General features: G+C 35.9%; 2 protein-coding genes across 4 annotated transcripts in view; one reads left to right on the top strand and one right to left on the bottom strand.

The window, feature by feature from the left end:
* Positions 1-674: 674 nt before the first annotated feature.
* On the top strand, positions 675-2074 carry LOC120634464 (peptidyl-prolyl cis-trans isomerase-like). 2 transcript variants are annotated; one of them, XM_039905072.1, is made up of 2 exons: positions 675-762; positions 1169-2074. In XM_039905072.1, exons 1-2 carry the CDS (start codon positions 749-751, stop codon positions 1761-1763), a joined length of 609 nt encoding a protein of 202 aa, XP_039761006.1. In that variant the 5' UTR covers positions 675-748; the 3' UTR covers positions 1764-2074. The 2 variants fall into 2 exon arrangements, with proteins under 2 accessions (XP_039761006.1, XP_039761016.1); XM_039905082.1 differs by lacking the exon at positions 675-762 and adding an exon at positions 793-980.
* A 414-nt stretch (positions 2075-2488) lies between these two features.
* Positions 2489-17538, bottom strand: part of LOC120634460 (solute carrier organic anion transporter family member 5A1-like) — a 72809-nt gene continuing 57759 nt past the window's right edge. For both annotated transcript variants that reach the window (XM_039905058.1, XM_039905047.1), the window contains 9 exons: positions 12455-12562; positions 12136-12369; positions 11745-11909; positions 10742-10943; positions 9617-9786; positions 8456-8705; positions 7692-7883; positions 7373-7524; positions 2489-6485 (listed from right to left, as the gene is read on the bottom strand). In XM_039905058.1, the coding sequence (XP_039760992.1) occupies positions 5770-6485; positions 7373-7524; positions 7692-7883; positions 8456-8705; positions 9617-9786; positions 10742-10943; positions 11745-11909; positions 12136-12369; positions 12455-12562 (2189 nt within the window). In that variant the 3' untranslated portion in view covers positions 2489-5769. The remainder of the gene's footprint in view (positions 6486-7372; positions 7525-7691; positions 7884-8455; positions 8706-9616; positions 9787-10741; positions 10944-11744; positions 11910-12135; positions 12370-12454; positions 12563-17538) is intronic.

Consider the following 17538-nt stretch of genomic DNA (forward strand, 5'->3'; position numbering starts at 1 on the left):
GTGACAGTTGTTATTTGACAAACAAGTGCTGAGACCGCTTGTCAGAGCAACTTTAATTTAATACTATGGAGGGTAGAGGTAAGGAGAGTCATCTTATATGGGAGAAAAGTTGAAAAAGTGTTCAGTGTATGCGCTAAATAACAGTTCAAAAATCCTCCACAATGGCGCTGGTGGATGCACAGGGTATGGTATGAATGTAGCAATCGTAGATGAATTGAAGTATGCCGAGTTAAAAAAATTAATGTCATTATCGACTAAAGTAGTTAATTATTGAGAATTTCAACAACTTACGTTGTACAAAATATTGTGGTAAATATAACCTTACAGATTTATTGTAACCAAACGTGCGTTTAGAGTGATTTTATTTCGTTAACAGTAAATAGTACGGTATTTATATTTGGCGCTTCTTTTAAGAGTTGCAAATGCAAAAATTAAAATTGCAACCCTGATGCAAATGTGGCGCCATCCTAATTTAATACATTTTGACGACACTTTTTCATATACACAGATGACTCTCCTTACCTATACCCTCCATATTTAATACAGAGTTTGCTTGACAACTGGGGATGTCTATGATACACAGATAACGTAGCTCATATATATAAAGTAGCTCACTCATCTGAGCTACGAACAATGAATTCATTGTACTTAGGCTCAGATACAGGATCTATTAGAGAGATATAAAAAAGCTAGTCTATAACTAATTATTTATAATCAGAAAGAATGCGTCAACAATTGCGACACTTTCATGCGAATAAAGAAGTAAGAACCGTAATAATTCAAGTATTGACTTTTGCCAAGCTAAAAAAGACCATAGAGCCATTAAACTGTGCAACAGAGTACCTACATTTTAATTTTTAGTTTTTACTTGACTTTCGTGAAAATAGTTTTTTTCACGATCTTTGTTTCCTCTTAAACTAAAATGATAATTTGAAGACGATTAAGAAAAATACATAAACTCGCATTTAAAAAAACTAAGGGTAAGCTTGTAGCAAAATTATGAAGAGGTTATCTCTACCTCTTCATAACCTAGATTTTGGAATCTAATAGTAAAATCTAAAACATGCCAAGTTTCAGTATTTCAGTTTTTAGAGATCTTAAAACTCAGTGAACAAAATAATTTCCGTAATTTATTTATTAGACCTCATTTAATGATTTTTGTTGACAGGTTAAGTAAAAAAATGGCTATTTCCGCTGTTTTGCGACGAACTATTATTAATGGCACAGTTTATTCAGCAGCTGCGTTACGTTTTGCCTCTACTCAGCCTGAGAAGAAAGTATACTTTGATGTGACTGCAGATGGTGAGCCCTTGGGTCGGATTGTTATGAAACTTAACACTGAGGAAGTACCTAAGACTGCTGAGAATTTTAGAGCATTATGCACAGGTGAAAAAGGGTTTGGTTACCAAGGTTCATCATTCCACAGAATTATTCCTAACTTTATGTGCCAAGGTGGAGACTTTACTAATCACAATGGCACTGGTGGAAAGTCTATCTATGGTAGAACTTTCCAAGACGAGAACTTTAAGTTAAGGCACACTGGTCCAGGTATATTGTCCATGGCAAATGCAGGTCCCAATACAAATGGTTCACAATTCTTTATAACAACTGCTGCCACCCCATGGCTAGATAGGAAACATGTTGTTTTTGGTTCAGTTGTTGATGGATTGGATGTTGTAACTAAAATGGAAAGTCTTGGATCAAAAAGTGGAAAGCCCTCAAAGAAAGTCAAAATTGAAAAGTGTGGTGAGTTAGAAATTTAGAAAATCTATATTCATATAGGTTGCTTCACATAAAGAGACCTCTTACAATCAACTTGAGCAGTACAAAATGTGTACAATAGCAAATGAGTATGATTCTCTGAATAAATGGTGTGATTAAATTAGACTTAGTATAAACCTTATGTTACAATGAAACAAAAGGTTTAAACTGGTATTCTCATATAATTTTTATAAATTGCATTTATTTAAAGAGCTCTTTTTATGTGATGAACAGTTTACATAACTTGGTTTGTATAAAAATGTAGTTAGTGTTATGTAATTGTTTACTCAAAATATTAAAAAGTTAAATCAAGTATACTAGTTTTCATTTGTAGTAGTAGTCTACCCATAAATTATAATTGTAACTATGATTTGATATACAAGTCTGAAGTAAATAGTTGTCTAATAGTAAGGTTGTATAATCAATTGAATAGTCACTAGATTTATCTCAGGCCAACATTGTTTAAGTATTTTCTTATTGGCTTTCAAGTAATTAACTTCAACTAGGTAAAGGTAAATTTAGGGTCTATTTGGCAGTATTTATGTAAAGCAAAATGGTAGTGTCATTGCAAATTACATAATTAGTTTTTCATGTAACAGAAGATTGCATTCCCTCTGCCATGTCTTTTTTTAATGATAAAAGCTTCCTTAAACAGTGTGGGTCCCAAATGAAATACATTATTTATACAATGTACAAACTTTTAATTAATTCTTTTTCTAATAGGAGAGGTAGAGAAGGAGTTTTCAGCCCTGGAAACCATAGAATAATGTTTAATAGTGTGAGAATAATAGGATTAAAATAAAATAAATTTAAAATGTGTATGCAATTTTATTAATCACTAAATGCAACAAATTAGGAGTTGCTATCATCAAATCTATCATCATTTGCATTCAACATAATAACTTTCTCACAGCTAAGTCAGTATCAAGTCTTAGAACCTATTGTAATAAGGCATTTTTATTAGATATAACACTCTTCATATCAAACTATTTCTCTCTTAACATATATATGACAAAAATTTACAATGAATCTTCCTTTGTCTTTTCTTCTTCTTAAATATACAAGATAAATATTTAATTTAAAAATATTTCGTACTAAAATAATATTACTACAATAGTAATTGAATTTTTAATTTAGAAACAGCAGCCTATGAATTGACATTTCGATGAACTACAAAACAATAAGACATGTAGGTGTTACCCTATTTAAAAGTTAACATAATTAGTATGACCTGAATGATGAAAATTGAATATAATACACGTAAAAATAATGGATAATGAATTGGCAGTCTGCATTGAATGTACAGTGTTACTTTAGTAAAAATAGAGTAGGCTATGATATTTTTTTAATTTGGGTTAAAACTGATAGCTTCACTTTTTCCTGGAAATTTAAGCATAAAAGAAAATCACAACCTGAATAATTGTTTAGTGATATCAGATAAAACTTTGGGCTCACAAGCAGATCACAAATGATAAACAATAAAAAAAATTTTAATGTTCAAGTTTGAGCTAGGGAAACATCGGCGCATATGGTGGTTAAAAAAGAAAAATTACGTAGTTAGTGATAATATTTCAGATGGTTCTATAAAACTTTAACCCAAGGTTAATTGTTTTAGTACAGCATGGATTCTCTCTTTTTGAACAATCACATTTTTACAACATCCAGAATTTTACTTTGCAGTTAAAAAAAAATTCGGTTTAAATAAATTTTACTCAACGATAACCATTGTACATTAAGCGATCATAGAAATGGTTTGTTATTTTTAGATTTGTACTGTATTATTATTATATAATTAATATGACAAAACGTTTGGATTCTTTAACAAATTATTCAGTTACCAAATTTGTCTTAACCATCAATACTTTAGATATGATTTCCAAATGTACTTGCTTTTATTATTATATTATTAATGTATATGATTTTATTCTATTTGTGTCTTTAACCCTAATGTTATAAGGATATTCGAGAATGGTAAGCAGGTTAAAGTGATTTAAAAAAAAGAATGCTAATCTATATTATGTTGGCGGGTGCTGTGATTTCTAGCAAGACACTAAAGTGTTTTTATACTAGCTGAACAAGGTTATCAAAATATTATTGCTATTTAAACGTTATGTTTCTAGAATAGTAACAATAAAATAAAATATAAAAATGACTTGAAATTTTTTCAAGCCACGTTTATATTCTATTTTTCAGGTTTTCATACACACCATTATTTAGTTAATCAGAACCATTACCAGTATCATATGAGAATACTGGGTGAAATGTTTTCCTCTAGTCTGCTTTGTCCCTCAGATGATTAGGGAAATTATATATTTAGCTTAAATAGCCGATAGCTTTATCGCAGCGATACATTTCAATGTATCGCTGCGATAAAGCTATCGGCTATATAATAACTCTCATCCTCACTGGGCTTTTTGTTTTATTATTATATGCATAGATAATATCTGCCAAGACGAATCTTTCAAAGTCGCATTTACTACTAGATTATGGACATATTAAAGCGCGAGTGAAAGTTCAGTTTCGAACTTAAAATCATCGCTTTAAGCAATCATTCTTATTTTCATTGAATTGCATCATATTACAGTGTCAGTTTCAAATAATATTGCTTTAAGCGATAGTAGTAAGCCTCCAGCGTGAGACGCTGCTGGCACCATTTAGCGTAGGTAAAATTACATATTCAGTAGTAAAACCATGAGCAAACAAAGATGTTACACCACTAGGTATGAGTGCCGAGTAAAACAGGCCTGAACTTTGTACAGAGTCTGTTTGCCTTATTATCCATTCAAGGTTAAGAGCATTTCACTGAGAAAGCCGTTATTAACTAAAAATATAAGAGTAAGCATAACTGATTAAATTGACTTTTTGTAGTTGGAATAATGTTAACTTGTACATTTGCAGAAATAAAATTTGTATATTTGTATATTATTAACAAATAACTTGTCAGCATACACAATTGTCAGTATATGTGAAAAATTACAAGCTTACATCTGCAAGGCAGTATTGATCAACTTCAATGGGTTTCTGTCTCTAATGATTAAGTACCGGTATAATCATTCCATATTCAATCTTAACACGAGAGTTTACTAACATTTCTTAAGGCAGTATTATTTTAACATTGTTGATGATAACATTGCAGAATTATAATTATTATTTAAGAGACGTCACAGTATGTTAATTTAAAATAATATTGCTCGAAGCGATGGTAGTTAACCCCCAAACTATTTTGTATGTTTAATTCTACATACTTAAAATGAATAACTATGATAATTAAAGGGTAGACAGACTGCATTTGAACTGTAGCTGAGAAATGTAGTTGGGATGTACTTATTATTTTCCATTTTCTCATCTTCTTACTAACTGCTTGCACTTTCGGCAAGCATGCTGACTTGCTGTGTACTGGATTGCAGTTTTAATGCAGTGTGTATAGACCCCTATAATAATTTAGGCCAACATAGAAAATGTCTGCATTGAACATTCTTAGTGAATTCAGTAGTTACAAACAGCTCATTAATGCATAACAATTTCAATATAAACACAAAACTGCTGCATATTATTAAAAGAAAAGAATACGGTGTGCGGCCCTTGATAATATTTATCACGATATCATAAGTATTAATTAAACTACTACAATAAGATATGGTTTAAAATCACTCGCGGTTTGTTAAGCGTAATAGAAGAAATAACTTTTATATAATAGTCTGCTATAATATTGCGTATTTTTTAAATTGACTAACTAACAGAACGCGGGGCTTTTTTAGTGCCTAATGTCTTAACTCGTAATCGACTTTCGGGCGAGTCCCTCATCCAGTGCGGACATTCACTCAACAACTAAAAATAAATATAGAAATTATTCTTTCTATTCACTATTTCAACACTATCGTATCATCACCCAATTTTCCTAAAAGTTCGTTCAGTTTATCTCACCGCGAACTCCGCGTTTTGAAGACTGAATTTGAGATTCAGATTATAATTGGCTATTTACACAATTAGTTTAATAATCGAGCGTATTCATACTCTTGGATCGAGGGGCGACGCCGAGAGTTGATCGACACTGCGGCCCTTCTGCAGCTGGAGGCTGAGTTCGTTTGGCTCCATCGTTATGTGATGGGACGAGGTTCGCTTGTGCTTGGATTCGGGCGGCTTGAGGTCCTTGGAGCTGGTGCGGCGATGGCGCAGTACACCGCCACCGTCTATTAGCCGCTTGCTCTCTTCATCCACGCATTTGGTTAGTGGCAGTACGGTGAGATCGAGGCTCTCCATGCTCTTGATGGCTAGTTGTTTGAGCTGCTCGAGGCTGAGGTCGCGCGAGTCGGAGCGAGAGTGCGGCTTCTTGAAGTCCCGTGAGGTGGAGCGCGAGTGCGAGGGGAAGTCCCGCGAGGCGGAGCGCGGGAAAGCGTCGCGAGAGTGCCGCGAGTCGCTGCGACTCGCACGCGCCCTCTCCTCTTCTTGCGCGTGCTGTCTCGCGCGCGGCTCTAGCTGTATTGTCTTGGAGTCGTTGCGCAGGTGTCTCGACGCGACTAATACGCGCGAGTTCTTCCCCGGGACGCGCGTGTTAGAGTCCTGCGAGTACTGCGAGTCGGTCCGCTGTAGTTTACTTCTGTATGGGTCCGCGTCCTGCATCAGTGCGGGCGGCTCCATTGGCGTGGTCGTTGCTGAGCTGAGTCCCGACGTGACTCCCGAGCGGAAGCCGCTCGCGTTGTCTGCTGACGGCAACTCTTCGAACACTACGACATAAAATAATGAAATTGATTTGCTACTGGCGTACATCTTGGACAAAGAATACACTAGACTACAGGTAATCCGGGCCCGTCTAATCCGGCACCACCGATATGTCTTTTATTATTGCATATTTTATTTTTATTTAATGAAGTATTATATTCAGAGTATGACATCTAAAATCATATCGTTGGATCTGTAATTTCTCGGATTACAAGGTACTCTATTGTAATAAAATCCGCACTATATAGGGGTCTCAGGCAGTATTCTTTAATCCGATAAATTTAGATAGTCCGGCGCTGCAAAAAAAAATCTGTCGGATTATAGCGAGTCCACTGTATTTTCATACTTAAATGACTATTAATAGTGTAACTCTTTGGTCATACATATTTTCAAATTTTTGTGAAAAGTGAAAATATCTAGAACAATCAATTATTATTATTAAGCAATATAAGTAGGTACATTTATCCAACCTCCTCATTTAACCATCGATGTACTGCAATTTGTCCCAATGCAAGTATGACAGTTAATTTAAACCCATACACCCAAACACCCAAATAATCGTTTAAGCTAAATATCGTAGCGGTAGGTATTTGACGGTAGCGATAATTTATGTATAGGTCACGGCCGGAATTGTCTAACCGACCAAACCAGGAAAATGAAGAAAAAATTCCATATTGCATCTGCCAAGGATCGATCCCGGTACTGCCCACGCAAAAGACCACAGAGCTCACAACTCATCAGACATTGAATAGTAAGTTTTTATAGTACTCGCAAAATAAATAGTCCAGCATGACGATGCAACACTGTGTAAATACTGCAGTTCCGCTCGGATCAGTATTTGTACACTGCACACACACTTTTCCAGTTCAGAATAAGCAATATAAGTACGTACATTTATCCAGACTGATGATGGATCCGGTGATATCCTTGTGAGGATCGAGTGGAGGGGTAGTTTCGAGGTGTTTGCGGCGTCGCACTAACCACCAGTCCGCTAGAAATATGCCTAGAGCCACAATCTTTATTCCACCGCAAAGTCCTACGTATCTGTAACAAGCAACACGTTTTTTTTTAAATTTTATTGCAAAAAAAATGCCCAAGAATTTTTCTTCAGCAATCGACCTTGAAGCATGCACGAAACTCAATATTAAAATAAAGAATTATTTTGACAGCCATTAATTTATTGATAAATCGAATGAAGGTTATCAAGTTACCTGTATCTGAACTGCTCGATGTCATACAATAGGCAACGTCCGCCTTTCTCTCCGCTGCAAGACTGCTTCCAAAGTATGCAGGTGGAGTCGATGAGGTTCCCGAATACTATCGGCGCCGGAATATAGCCGAATAGACGGAATATCACAAACTGCATGCCAAGTGCGAATGACCGCTCTTCTTCACTCACGGATCTGGGAAGTATGAAATGAAAAGGTAGATTCTACCAAGAAGAAACCGCCAAGAAACTAAGTAGTTGCTCTTTTCCAACAATGAGGTTTACAATTTAACAGCTTCTTTATTCCATCATGTGTTAATATAAAATCGTATCAAACTGATGCCTAGCAATTTCATTCATTGTATCGGTACTTCGACTTTAATTTACAATTACGGGATGTTATCAAACATGTACTCAACACTTAAAATCTGATGCCTAGCTAGCAATTTTATTAATTGTATTGGTATTTCGAATTAAATTTACAATTAGGGGGTGCTATTAAACATGTACTCAACACTTAAAATAATAAATGTACTTTAGGTAGATACCAAATGCCAATAATATTCAATCTAAAAAACACTTTACGCAGATACAGATGCCGATGATTGTTATTTTTGTATAAAAACGTGGGCTCGTTCGGGAGCAAAATATAGCGCTTACAAAAAAATTATAGAGAGGATTAAAGGAAAAGTGGTATTTGATGTGGCAAGAAATAAACATCTAATTCTAACAGTTTAAAAATTGTATATGCACAGAACTATAACATACCTGAGTACGATCATAAGCAGCGGCATCTGCGTGACGGCGACGATGAACGTCATGAAGAACAGCAGCACTAAGAAGGGGAAGATGGTTGTGCAAGGCGGGTTGCAGGGGCCCGCCGTGGCCACGGGCACCACCGTCACCTCGCTGTACTCGCGAGCGACGCCCGCCGTTAGCGCGGACGCGGACGCACCGTTGCCCACGCCCAGGCCCACGCCCATCGCGCCCACCGCCTCGCGACTGTTCTCGTGCACGCCTACGACAAAATCCAAATCCAAAATTGATTTCAAGTAGGCCACTTTATTCGCACGTTAAAAACGAGAAGTCTTGTCTGTTTATAGTGACTACCCTCCTTTCAGAACAACTTGTTCAATCTACGATCGGTAAACCAATAAGAATTTTCTTTTTATATCTGTTAATTTGAAGCATATAATAAACCATAGCCTACTGCCTAGCGTCCAATTTCGTTGTAAACTACTAAATTGGTCGCACTAAAATTTTTACACACACCTAATTAGCTAGGACATGGAATATGGATGCTGTCTACCGTCGACAGTAGAAGAGAAGATACCCGATATACATAACAATACTATCTATAATCATGAAGTCAAACCATTAAACTGTTAAGATTGCGAGAGGAGGGATATTTAAAACGCATGGACGATACGAGAGTTCTAAAAAGTTGATGGAGGGCGAAATTGGAGGGATGAAAAGGCCGAAGACGAGGTAGGGGTTAGTTGGTTGGATGGACTAGAGAGGGACACAGGGTTTTTACTGTAGGATGGATACAGCTAGTGACCACCTCTGGTGTAGAATCTTTGACTAATGATAAACGACTACGACACCGGGAGGTATCTTTGCATCGTTCGAGTCCATGTAGGACTGAGGTTTACGATAATGCAGTCGTATTTATATCAAAATACCCACAAACTCAATGTCATGAACATAACTATCTGGCAAATATGAAGTTATAGTTATCAAAAGTTTAATTATTTACCCACTTTACAAAATTTACTGTAACACTTAGCAAACCTCCACTCAGGGCTTTGGAGCTTCGTTGGTGATGAGAATGATGATGAGGCTCCCTTGTTTTGGACCGAAGCCATATTAATACCTGAATGGTGGTAGCTTTGAGGATTTCTCACGAAAGTTTAATGTGTAACTCACATGCGCAGTTGGTGAAGTTGGAACGCGAGGAGAAGGCCGCGCAACCGGCGTGGCATGGCGAAAAGTAGGTGAGACCATTGTTCCCACACACCGGCTCCATGTCCGTCTCAGTGCAAAGGCAGTTGAAGTTGCAAGCAGCAGTCAGGTTCACTTTGAACGGCTCCAGGTTGCTTTAAGATGTAACGATACAAACGTGATTTATGCCGAAGTATTTATAGCGATGATAGCCTAGTAGTTAGGTTCGGTCCCTTTCGTGGAGACCGATTTCGAACCCCGGCACTCACCTCAAACCATTCGGGGCTATGTGCGTTTTTTAACTTCAAAAAAACATCGCGAGGAAATCTACATGCCTAACGAGTTCCCCGTAGCTTTATCAAAGGTATGTAAAGTCTAAGAATCCGCAATTGGCCAGCGTGTCGGACTACGGCCTCATTTTTAAAGGACACCCGTGCTCTGTATAAGAGTTAGATATAGTTGTTCAGTTAAGAGTTGATAATAATGATGATGATTTGTATAGGTCCGAAAAATATATAAAACTCAATGCAATTTGTCCCAATGCAAGTATGACAGTTAATTTAAACCCATACACCCAAACACCCAAATAATCGTTTAAGCTAAATATCGTAGCGGTAGGTATTTAACGGTAGCGATAATTTATGTATAGGTTACAGCCGAAGCTGTCTAACGGATCAATACACGAAAATTAAGAAAAAAATCCAAATTGCCAAAGATCGATCCCGGTACTGCCCACGCAAAAGACCACAAAGCTCGGGACTCATCAGTATTTGTACACTGAACACACACTTCTGCAGTTAAGATAGAATTATTAGTTTTGAAATCGCTAAACAGTAGATAAGTTTGCCGTGTCAAATTTACTGTCAACACACGTCACAACATAAATCGATCTCAAAAATCCGTAAATCACTTAAAAAATAATCGAATAAACATGTAAAGTATAAAATTCTACAAAGTTCATCTAGCTGCCTGTTATTAGTGTAAGGTATGGTAGTGCCGGCCATTTTGATATTGTCCCAACATAAATCGATCTCAATAATCTGTAAATCACTCAAAAAACATCGAATAAACACGTAAACTATAAAATTTCTATAAAAATCATCTGGCTACCTGTTATTAGTGTAAGGTATCGTGGTGCCGGCCATTTTGATATTGTCGCAGCCCAGGAAGAACAGAAGCGCGTAGCAAGATAGACAAATGGTGTTGGATATAAGCACGAACTGCACAGCGCCTTTTGGCCGCAACTCCAACCTTTTGAGAAGGCAGCCGCCCATAAAGATTCCAATACACGCACCGGGTATAGCTATCGAACCTAGAAAAATATACAATTTATATTATCAATATACATTATATATTGTATTATACAAAATTATCATACATTATTTTTATTATTATTACTTTTTTGCGCCTACGACATGTTCTTAGAATGAACAAAGGTTGACTGGTAGTGTGTTAAGCATTAAGTTCGCCTTTTGTACATTGTATTTTTGCTTGTGCAATATAGTTTAAAAAAAAAAATGTAAACTAACTCACTAAAGACAAAATTATACATAAAACACCTCTTAAGTCAAAAACACGCAGATTTTAAGTTACTTCACAATGGTGTGAGGTTTCGTTAGGGTTGCCAGATACAGCTTTATTATATAACCTTATAAGGTGTTGTTTTTACATTTCCGGGCTTACAGAAAGAATATTATGTAAATTCCATTAAACTCTTTTTTTTCTCTCGCGATTGTGAGTTTCAATTGACAACCTAGAGAGCTAAAACTCCCGTGAAGGGAATACTATGTCATTACTCATGTTAAACATGGTTACAACTTAAATAAGTTTGAAATAAGATAATTTACAAGACCGAAAATTCGTTCATACTTTCATTGAATATGACCTACTTTCCAAACTTCCGTAACTTTTCCAAATCTACATAAAGCTTTCATCGAATACAGGTTAAAAAAAACTCTGTAAACTATACCGATAAGTATATAATTAATTATCTTCAATGCTTTAATGCGGACTGGCAGCTCTACCTCAAGTGCGGAAGGTAGTTTATGCAAGTCTTTAAACTGTGCATTGTTTTAAAACATCCGTAGATCTAAGATCACAAGTCGCATCATACCTGTAAAAACGCTGGCTTGACTCTTTCCGAGACTGAACTGTGTCTCGAGGTACTTCGGCAGGAACACAACAAATCCCGATACTATCATGAGCTCCATACATGCACCCAGACAGGTAACCACATATACTGGGTTTTTTAGAAGGCGCCACATTGATACGGGGATATCTGGAAAGTATAAAACAATATAGAACTGCCCCACCTGGTGACACAAGGGTTTCATTTTATTATTTGGTTGAAATTAGTTGGGGTTACATTTTAATTGACTTTAAGATGCTGGTACATCGTTACATTTTGAATAAACAATTGCGTACGTAAAAAAAACAGTATAAAAACGAAAAGATACCTTTGGCTATAAAATAGTTAGTAGTGGCCGTGAAAATTTGATATTTACCTTTTATATCTTTTCCATATCCGGTATCTTTTATATCTGATTGTGGTTTCGCTGGCGTCTTGGCCGTAGATGTGCCACTAGCAGCAGCCGCTTTCTCAACGAGACGGATCTTCTCTTTCTCGCGAACCAATACTTTTGGGAATGAGAAGAAAGGAATGGCTACCAGAATGAGGAGAAGGCCACAGAGCAAAAAGCCACCCCACCACATACCAACCCACCGATGGTCACCTGGATCTAAAAGAGAAACAATAGTGTATTACTATACATAACTGTGAGTAAATCACTAGGTAGAATAATATGTTATTTGATCGGAACTCACCTATTGAAATTATATCACCAGAGAAAGAGTCCATGTGAAATGACAGTAGGTATGCACCTAATAAGAATCCAAGAACCGGACCAAAAGCAGCCATACTGTACATACAACCTGTAAACAAAACATTTCGAACATTTTCAGCAATTCTAGTATTTATTCATATTTACAAACTTTTACATTCAGTAATCAGGGAATTGATTCTTCTCAAAAAGCAAAAATTAAATTTGTCTTCCAAAAAAAAGGGTGGCTGCAGAACTCAAGGAGTTACATATCTGTGTTGAGATAGGTACCTACTACGTTAATGTGTGTGTATGTGTATACAATGGTTCGGGGATATAATAGATTTCTCTGATCAATACTTAATTTTCTAATGTACGATTTCGAATGATCAGTTCAGACCGTTTATAGTTTATAGTTATAAGGTATGTTTTATATTTACAGTATTTAAGGTGGTTTTTGTTTATCAACATTAAAATATACTTAATATACTTATCAACCATAAAATGTGTTTGAGGTTTGAACATTTGCTATTTCCGATTAACCTATTTCTTCATGATATCGGCAAGGTAGGTATTCGCCAATACCAAAGTTCGGAGTACCTAAACATAACTAGTATCTTATTCGAAAAACCGCGACGACAGCTGGTAAAAGGCTGCATGCAGTAATACTAACTCGTCTACCGATATTGCGGCCCGAAACTAGGTCACATTGGCTCTGCGGTCCGGTCCGCAAACGGTACGGATTTCGCAGTTAGTATGTACCTACATTTGAAAGTCGATGTAAATAACTCAGTAATGCCAGTTCACCTATAAGTATGTCTTATGAACATTTAAAGGTGTTATTTAAAGTTCATTCATATATACTAGCCTAAACACCATGACGGTAAAAAAATTGCCTGTAGGTATCTGATGCGAAAAATGGATATACTAAATGTGTTGCTAGTGACTGTTTGGACGCAAAGGTTTAACCCCTGGAAATATTTTAGTACATTAACTAAAAGTAGAAAAAATACGTTACCATAAGAAATTGATTCTATTTCGAAGATGGTCTCAAAGTCAAGAGACTCTTGGCATAGGCCTCACCTGAGCATGGCATCATACTAGGTCAAGACACATGAACTGAAGCCTTAGATAGTCTTATATTAAATTAAAATAACGCTTGCTAGCAAATTGTTGTTACTTGATGTAATTTTTTTATCAAATAAACGAGATTTAATGCTTCTAAGAAACTGCTTCACTTGAGGCTAATTGGCGAAAGGACTTATTTCTTAGGTCGTTATACTGTAATATAATAATCCGGCAAAGAGAAATAAAATGTAGAAAGTTCAGTTTTATATTTTTTCTATCCATAAATCGTCTAAGCGTATCATCATGATGAAGATGTGGATCATTATTCGAAGATATATGATGAGATTTTAGAGTGTGTGTGTAAATAGGACGGATGCCTCAACGGATAACAAATTGCAAATCAAGGGCAATCCGTCTCACCTATGTGATGATTTTATTGTGTGTATGTGTAAAGAGGACGGATTATTTAACGGATCCGTCCCATCTACGAGTATATGATGATTTTAGTGTGTGTGCGTCAGTAAAGAGGTCGGACTCCTACACGTATAACAGAAAAGCATGTGCATTCTGTGCAAAAGTTTATTAAAAAGTATGTAGTAGGACATGTTACTCATATCATTGAAGTATTTTACAAAATCTATAATTACGTTTTTATTTAATTTAAATTAAACGTTCTTTAAATTAAGTTTGAACTGCTATTTTCAGCTTTATAAATGATAACGATAGCATTTTTTGCCTACAAAAAATGCCAACGCCTATAGCGAATTATTTATTCAATTTATGTAATTAACCTCAAAATAATTTATAACCTTTCCCAAGGGCGCAATGACAGCTACTGCGAAGTTGTGCCTATCAAACACGGAAGTTTTATTTTGATTACCAAATTGTGTGGCATTCGTTGTGACTGACGGGGGTGGGTCAAGGGCGAAGAACCTATCGCGTTAGGGGTTAGTTAAGTCGTCGAGGTTACAGTTTAGCGGAGTCCCAAACGTTATTGATTTACCATTTGCAAACATGCGAGATCGATACTCTATAACTGCCAGTGCAATATACCTGCCTAGTACTCTTTATTTTGTTTAATATAAGGCGTTTTTTTATATAATTTTACGTTGAAAAATATACAACTTTTAATTTAATAAGTACCCCTGGTATTTATTAATACGTTTAATTAAAAAAAAAAAAAAAACTTAACGCAAAAGAAAACCAACAGGTGAGTTTAAAACCTATTATATGTATTATGTCTTCCTTGTCTATTTGTTATTTAGTTCGGTTTTATGTAGTAGTGGTTGAACCTAAGTAGTCTGGGGGTTTAACCGACACAACCATACAACCATTTATTTGTAGAAATTTCAAGCTACTTTGTAATCGTAGAAGCGGATATATTGATTGTATCATAAGTCGATCGATTTAAATACCGTAAACATTTTATTGCTGCATAAAATATAAATGTTCATAAAATCGTACGTTATCGGTTTATTTCTTGTTACGGACCTAATATATTCTGCATGTATTTTTACGGTGCAACGAGGAATTTGAATATCAGAGATGTTTCGCAGCTTTAAGATCTCTCGGCGAAAATTTGGCTCTTTTTAGAGCAGGCTCCTATTATTTTATTTGATAACAAGTTAGCCCTTAATTGCGGTCTTACCAATTTTGTGTAATAATTTTACTGATCACAGATGTTGACGCGTTCAAAATGGAAGCGCAGTAAATTAAAAGTTGATGGCAGTTTTATGAAAATCAAACCCGTAATCTGTTTCTAAGCGGCGATGTAGCAGAACGCTTAATCATTAGCCGGTCGGGTGGTAATAAGTCTCTCCCAAAGCCAATTTAGAAATTATATAAATACCCAAATTGGCCTTGATCCGGGTTCGAACTGGGTATCCCCCCTCAGTTTGACATAAAGTTAAACCACAACACACTGCTTCAATGCGTTGCATTTTTTTCATGCTGTAAGCGAGGTTGAAAGAACTTAAACTATTACTAAATATCTTTTTTTAAATATCGTTGTCCTTCACAGCGAAAAATATTTATATTATTTTGCTCGTCTATATTATATCCGCTTTACACGATTCAGTAAACAAAAATTTATAACCTCGTTTTTAAAAAAAAATACTATACAAATTTACTGTACAACCTAGTATTTAGATTAAAATATAAAATTTAATTTATGATGAATTCGACGACTCCTAGCAAGCCTTCTAGCAACACATACATAAATGATGTATGATGATGTATAGAGTAGGCACATCCTAATCAAAAGTTCAAGTACGCCTGCGGAGCAAATATTTTATGTGGCCACTGAAACCCATAATAAGTACAATACCAGTCTACACAGTCGTGTCTAGGTAGCCAAGGTTCGTTGAACTGTGTCTGCGCAGTTTAGTTTATGAGCGACAAAGTGCGGTTACGAGCAATGGAGAACATTCGGCGCCCTGCGTGAAAAGGTAATGAAAAGGTCGGCGAGGACATGCATGCGTACATTACATAAAAAATCTTCTTTTATCTTTTAAATACCTATTTGTATTATATTTACTACACATACGAAACTAGTTCGTTCTTCAGTAACGCAAGTCATAAGAGTTGTGGGAATAAAACAACTAATATGATTTTGAAGAAAAAAAATCTGTTTTACTTATCATAGGGTATAAAAACATCTCATCATCTCGTCATCATCGTTATCATCGGAATATTAAAGGGAACCTATTCCAGAGCACTCGTTGCAAAGTTTTCTGGTTACCTAACTGAAAAAGTTGCATTAAAAGCAGTTCAGACTTTATTAATATAAGAAGTCTATAGATCTACAGATAAACAAACATTTTTTTAAATCGTTTCGGTCATGCTATCAACAGATGCTCATATGAGCATCTTAAGAGGCAGTTATTTCGAAATCCCAGAAAGGCACTTCAATTTTATTTGTATAGATTTATCTTTGAATTTAGTAGAGAGCCATTAAAAAACTAGTAAAAAAAGCCGTAAATTAAGCTACTTTACAATACAACAGAGTTTAGGTATCTTCTTCTTTAGGTGCCTCTCCAACTAGTGAAGGTTGGCCGTCAGTTTTCGATAATTTTCCTTTTCTCTCGCGAGGCTAAACAGCTGGGCGGCACTTGCGAGTTTAGGTTCATTATAGTTTAAATTAACCTTAATATTACAGTTTGTTGAACTGTAGATTTGAGTTTGATATTTTTATATTATTTTGTAAAGAAATTAACTAATTAGCATGTCCGTCATACATTCACGACAGATACCTGTCGTGTTGAAACTGGCTAGCAATTTAATCACGATATTATGGAGTGTCTCATAGGTCCATTGACATTTGGTTTTATTTATACTTGACATTTAGAGGATGAGGATGAGTCAGACGACTTATTACATCACGTTACCATATAAAATGTATCACACTGATTACATCCTGATAGAATGATTAGCAAACTTTAACAAAGTAAACGGTCTGCAGTGCGGTACGTTTTAATATTTTCTCTATTAAAAACTCTTTTGTATTTACTTCCTAATTTAACATGATATGAGCCACCCCATTATTTTCGAAACACGTCAAATCTTAATCGACTTCCCTGACGCAGTGGTGAGCGCTGTGGTTTTAAATTGACGGTTCCGGGTTCGATTTACGGCTGGAACAATTGGGGAATTTATAATTTCTAATTTTTAGGGGTCAGCCCGGTGGGCCTTTGAGAACCTTCTGTAGAACTCTCAGGCATGCAGGTTTCCTCACGATGTTTTCCTTCACCGTTGAGGCAAGCGATCATTGAAACCTCTAATGTTCTAAGCGTTCATCATATAATGTAAGAATGGGAAAATTTTTGTGAGCTAGCAAAATTCCGCGGGTGTAAGTCAGACGTGCGCGGGGCGTTTTCACTGTTTTTGGACACAATGCACTGCATAATGGCTGGGAGTATTCTGTATTTTCTTTATTTAATTAATATGAAACCTTATACTACTGACACTATAACCTACTCAATCTCTCGTACGGCTACTTTTCAGTAGATTAACTTCTGCCAT

This window comes from Pararge aegeria, chromosome 2 (genome assembly GCF_905163445.1).
Source record: "Pararge aegeria chromosome 2, ilParAegt1.1, whole genome shotgun sequence".
NCBI classification, from domain to species: domain Eukaryota; kingdom Metazoa; phylum Arthropoda; class Insecta; order Lepidoptera; family Nymphalidae; genus Pararge; species Pararge aegeria.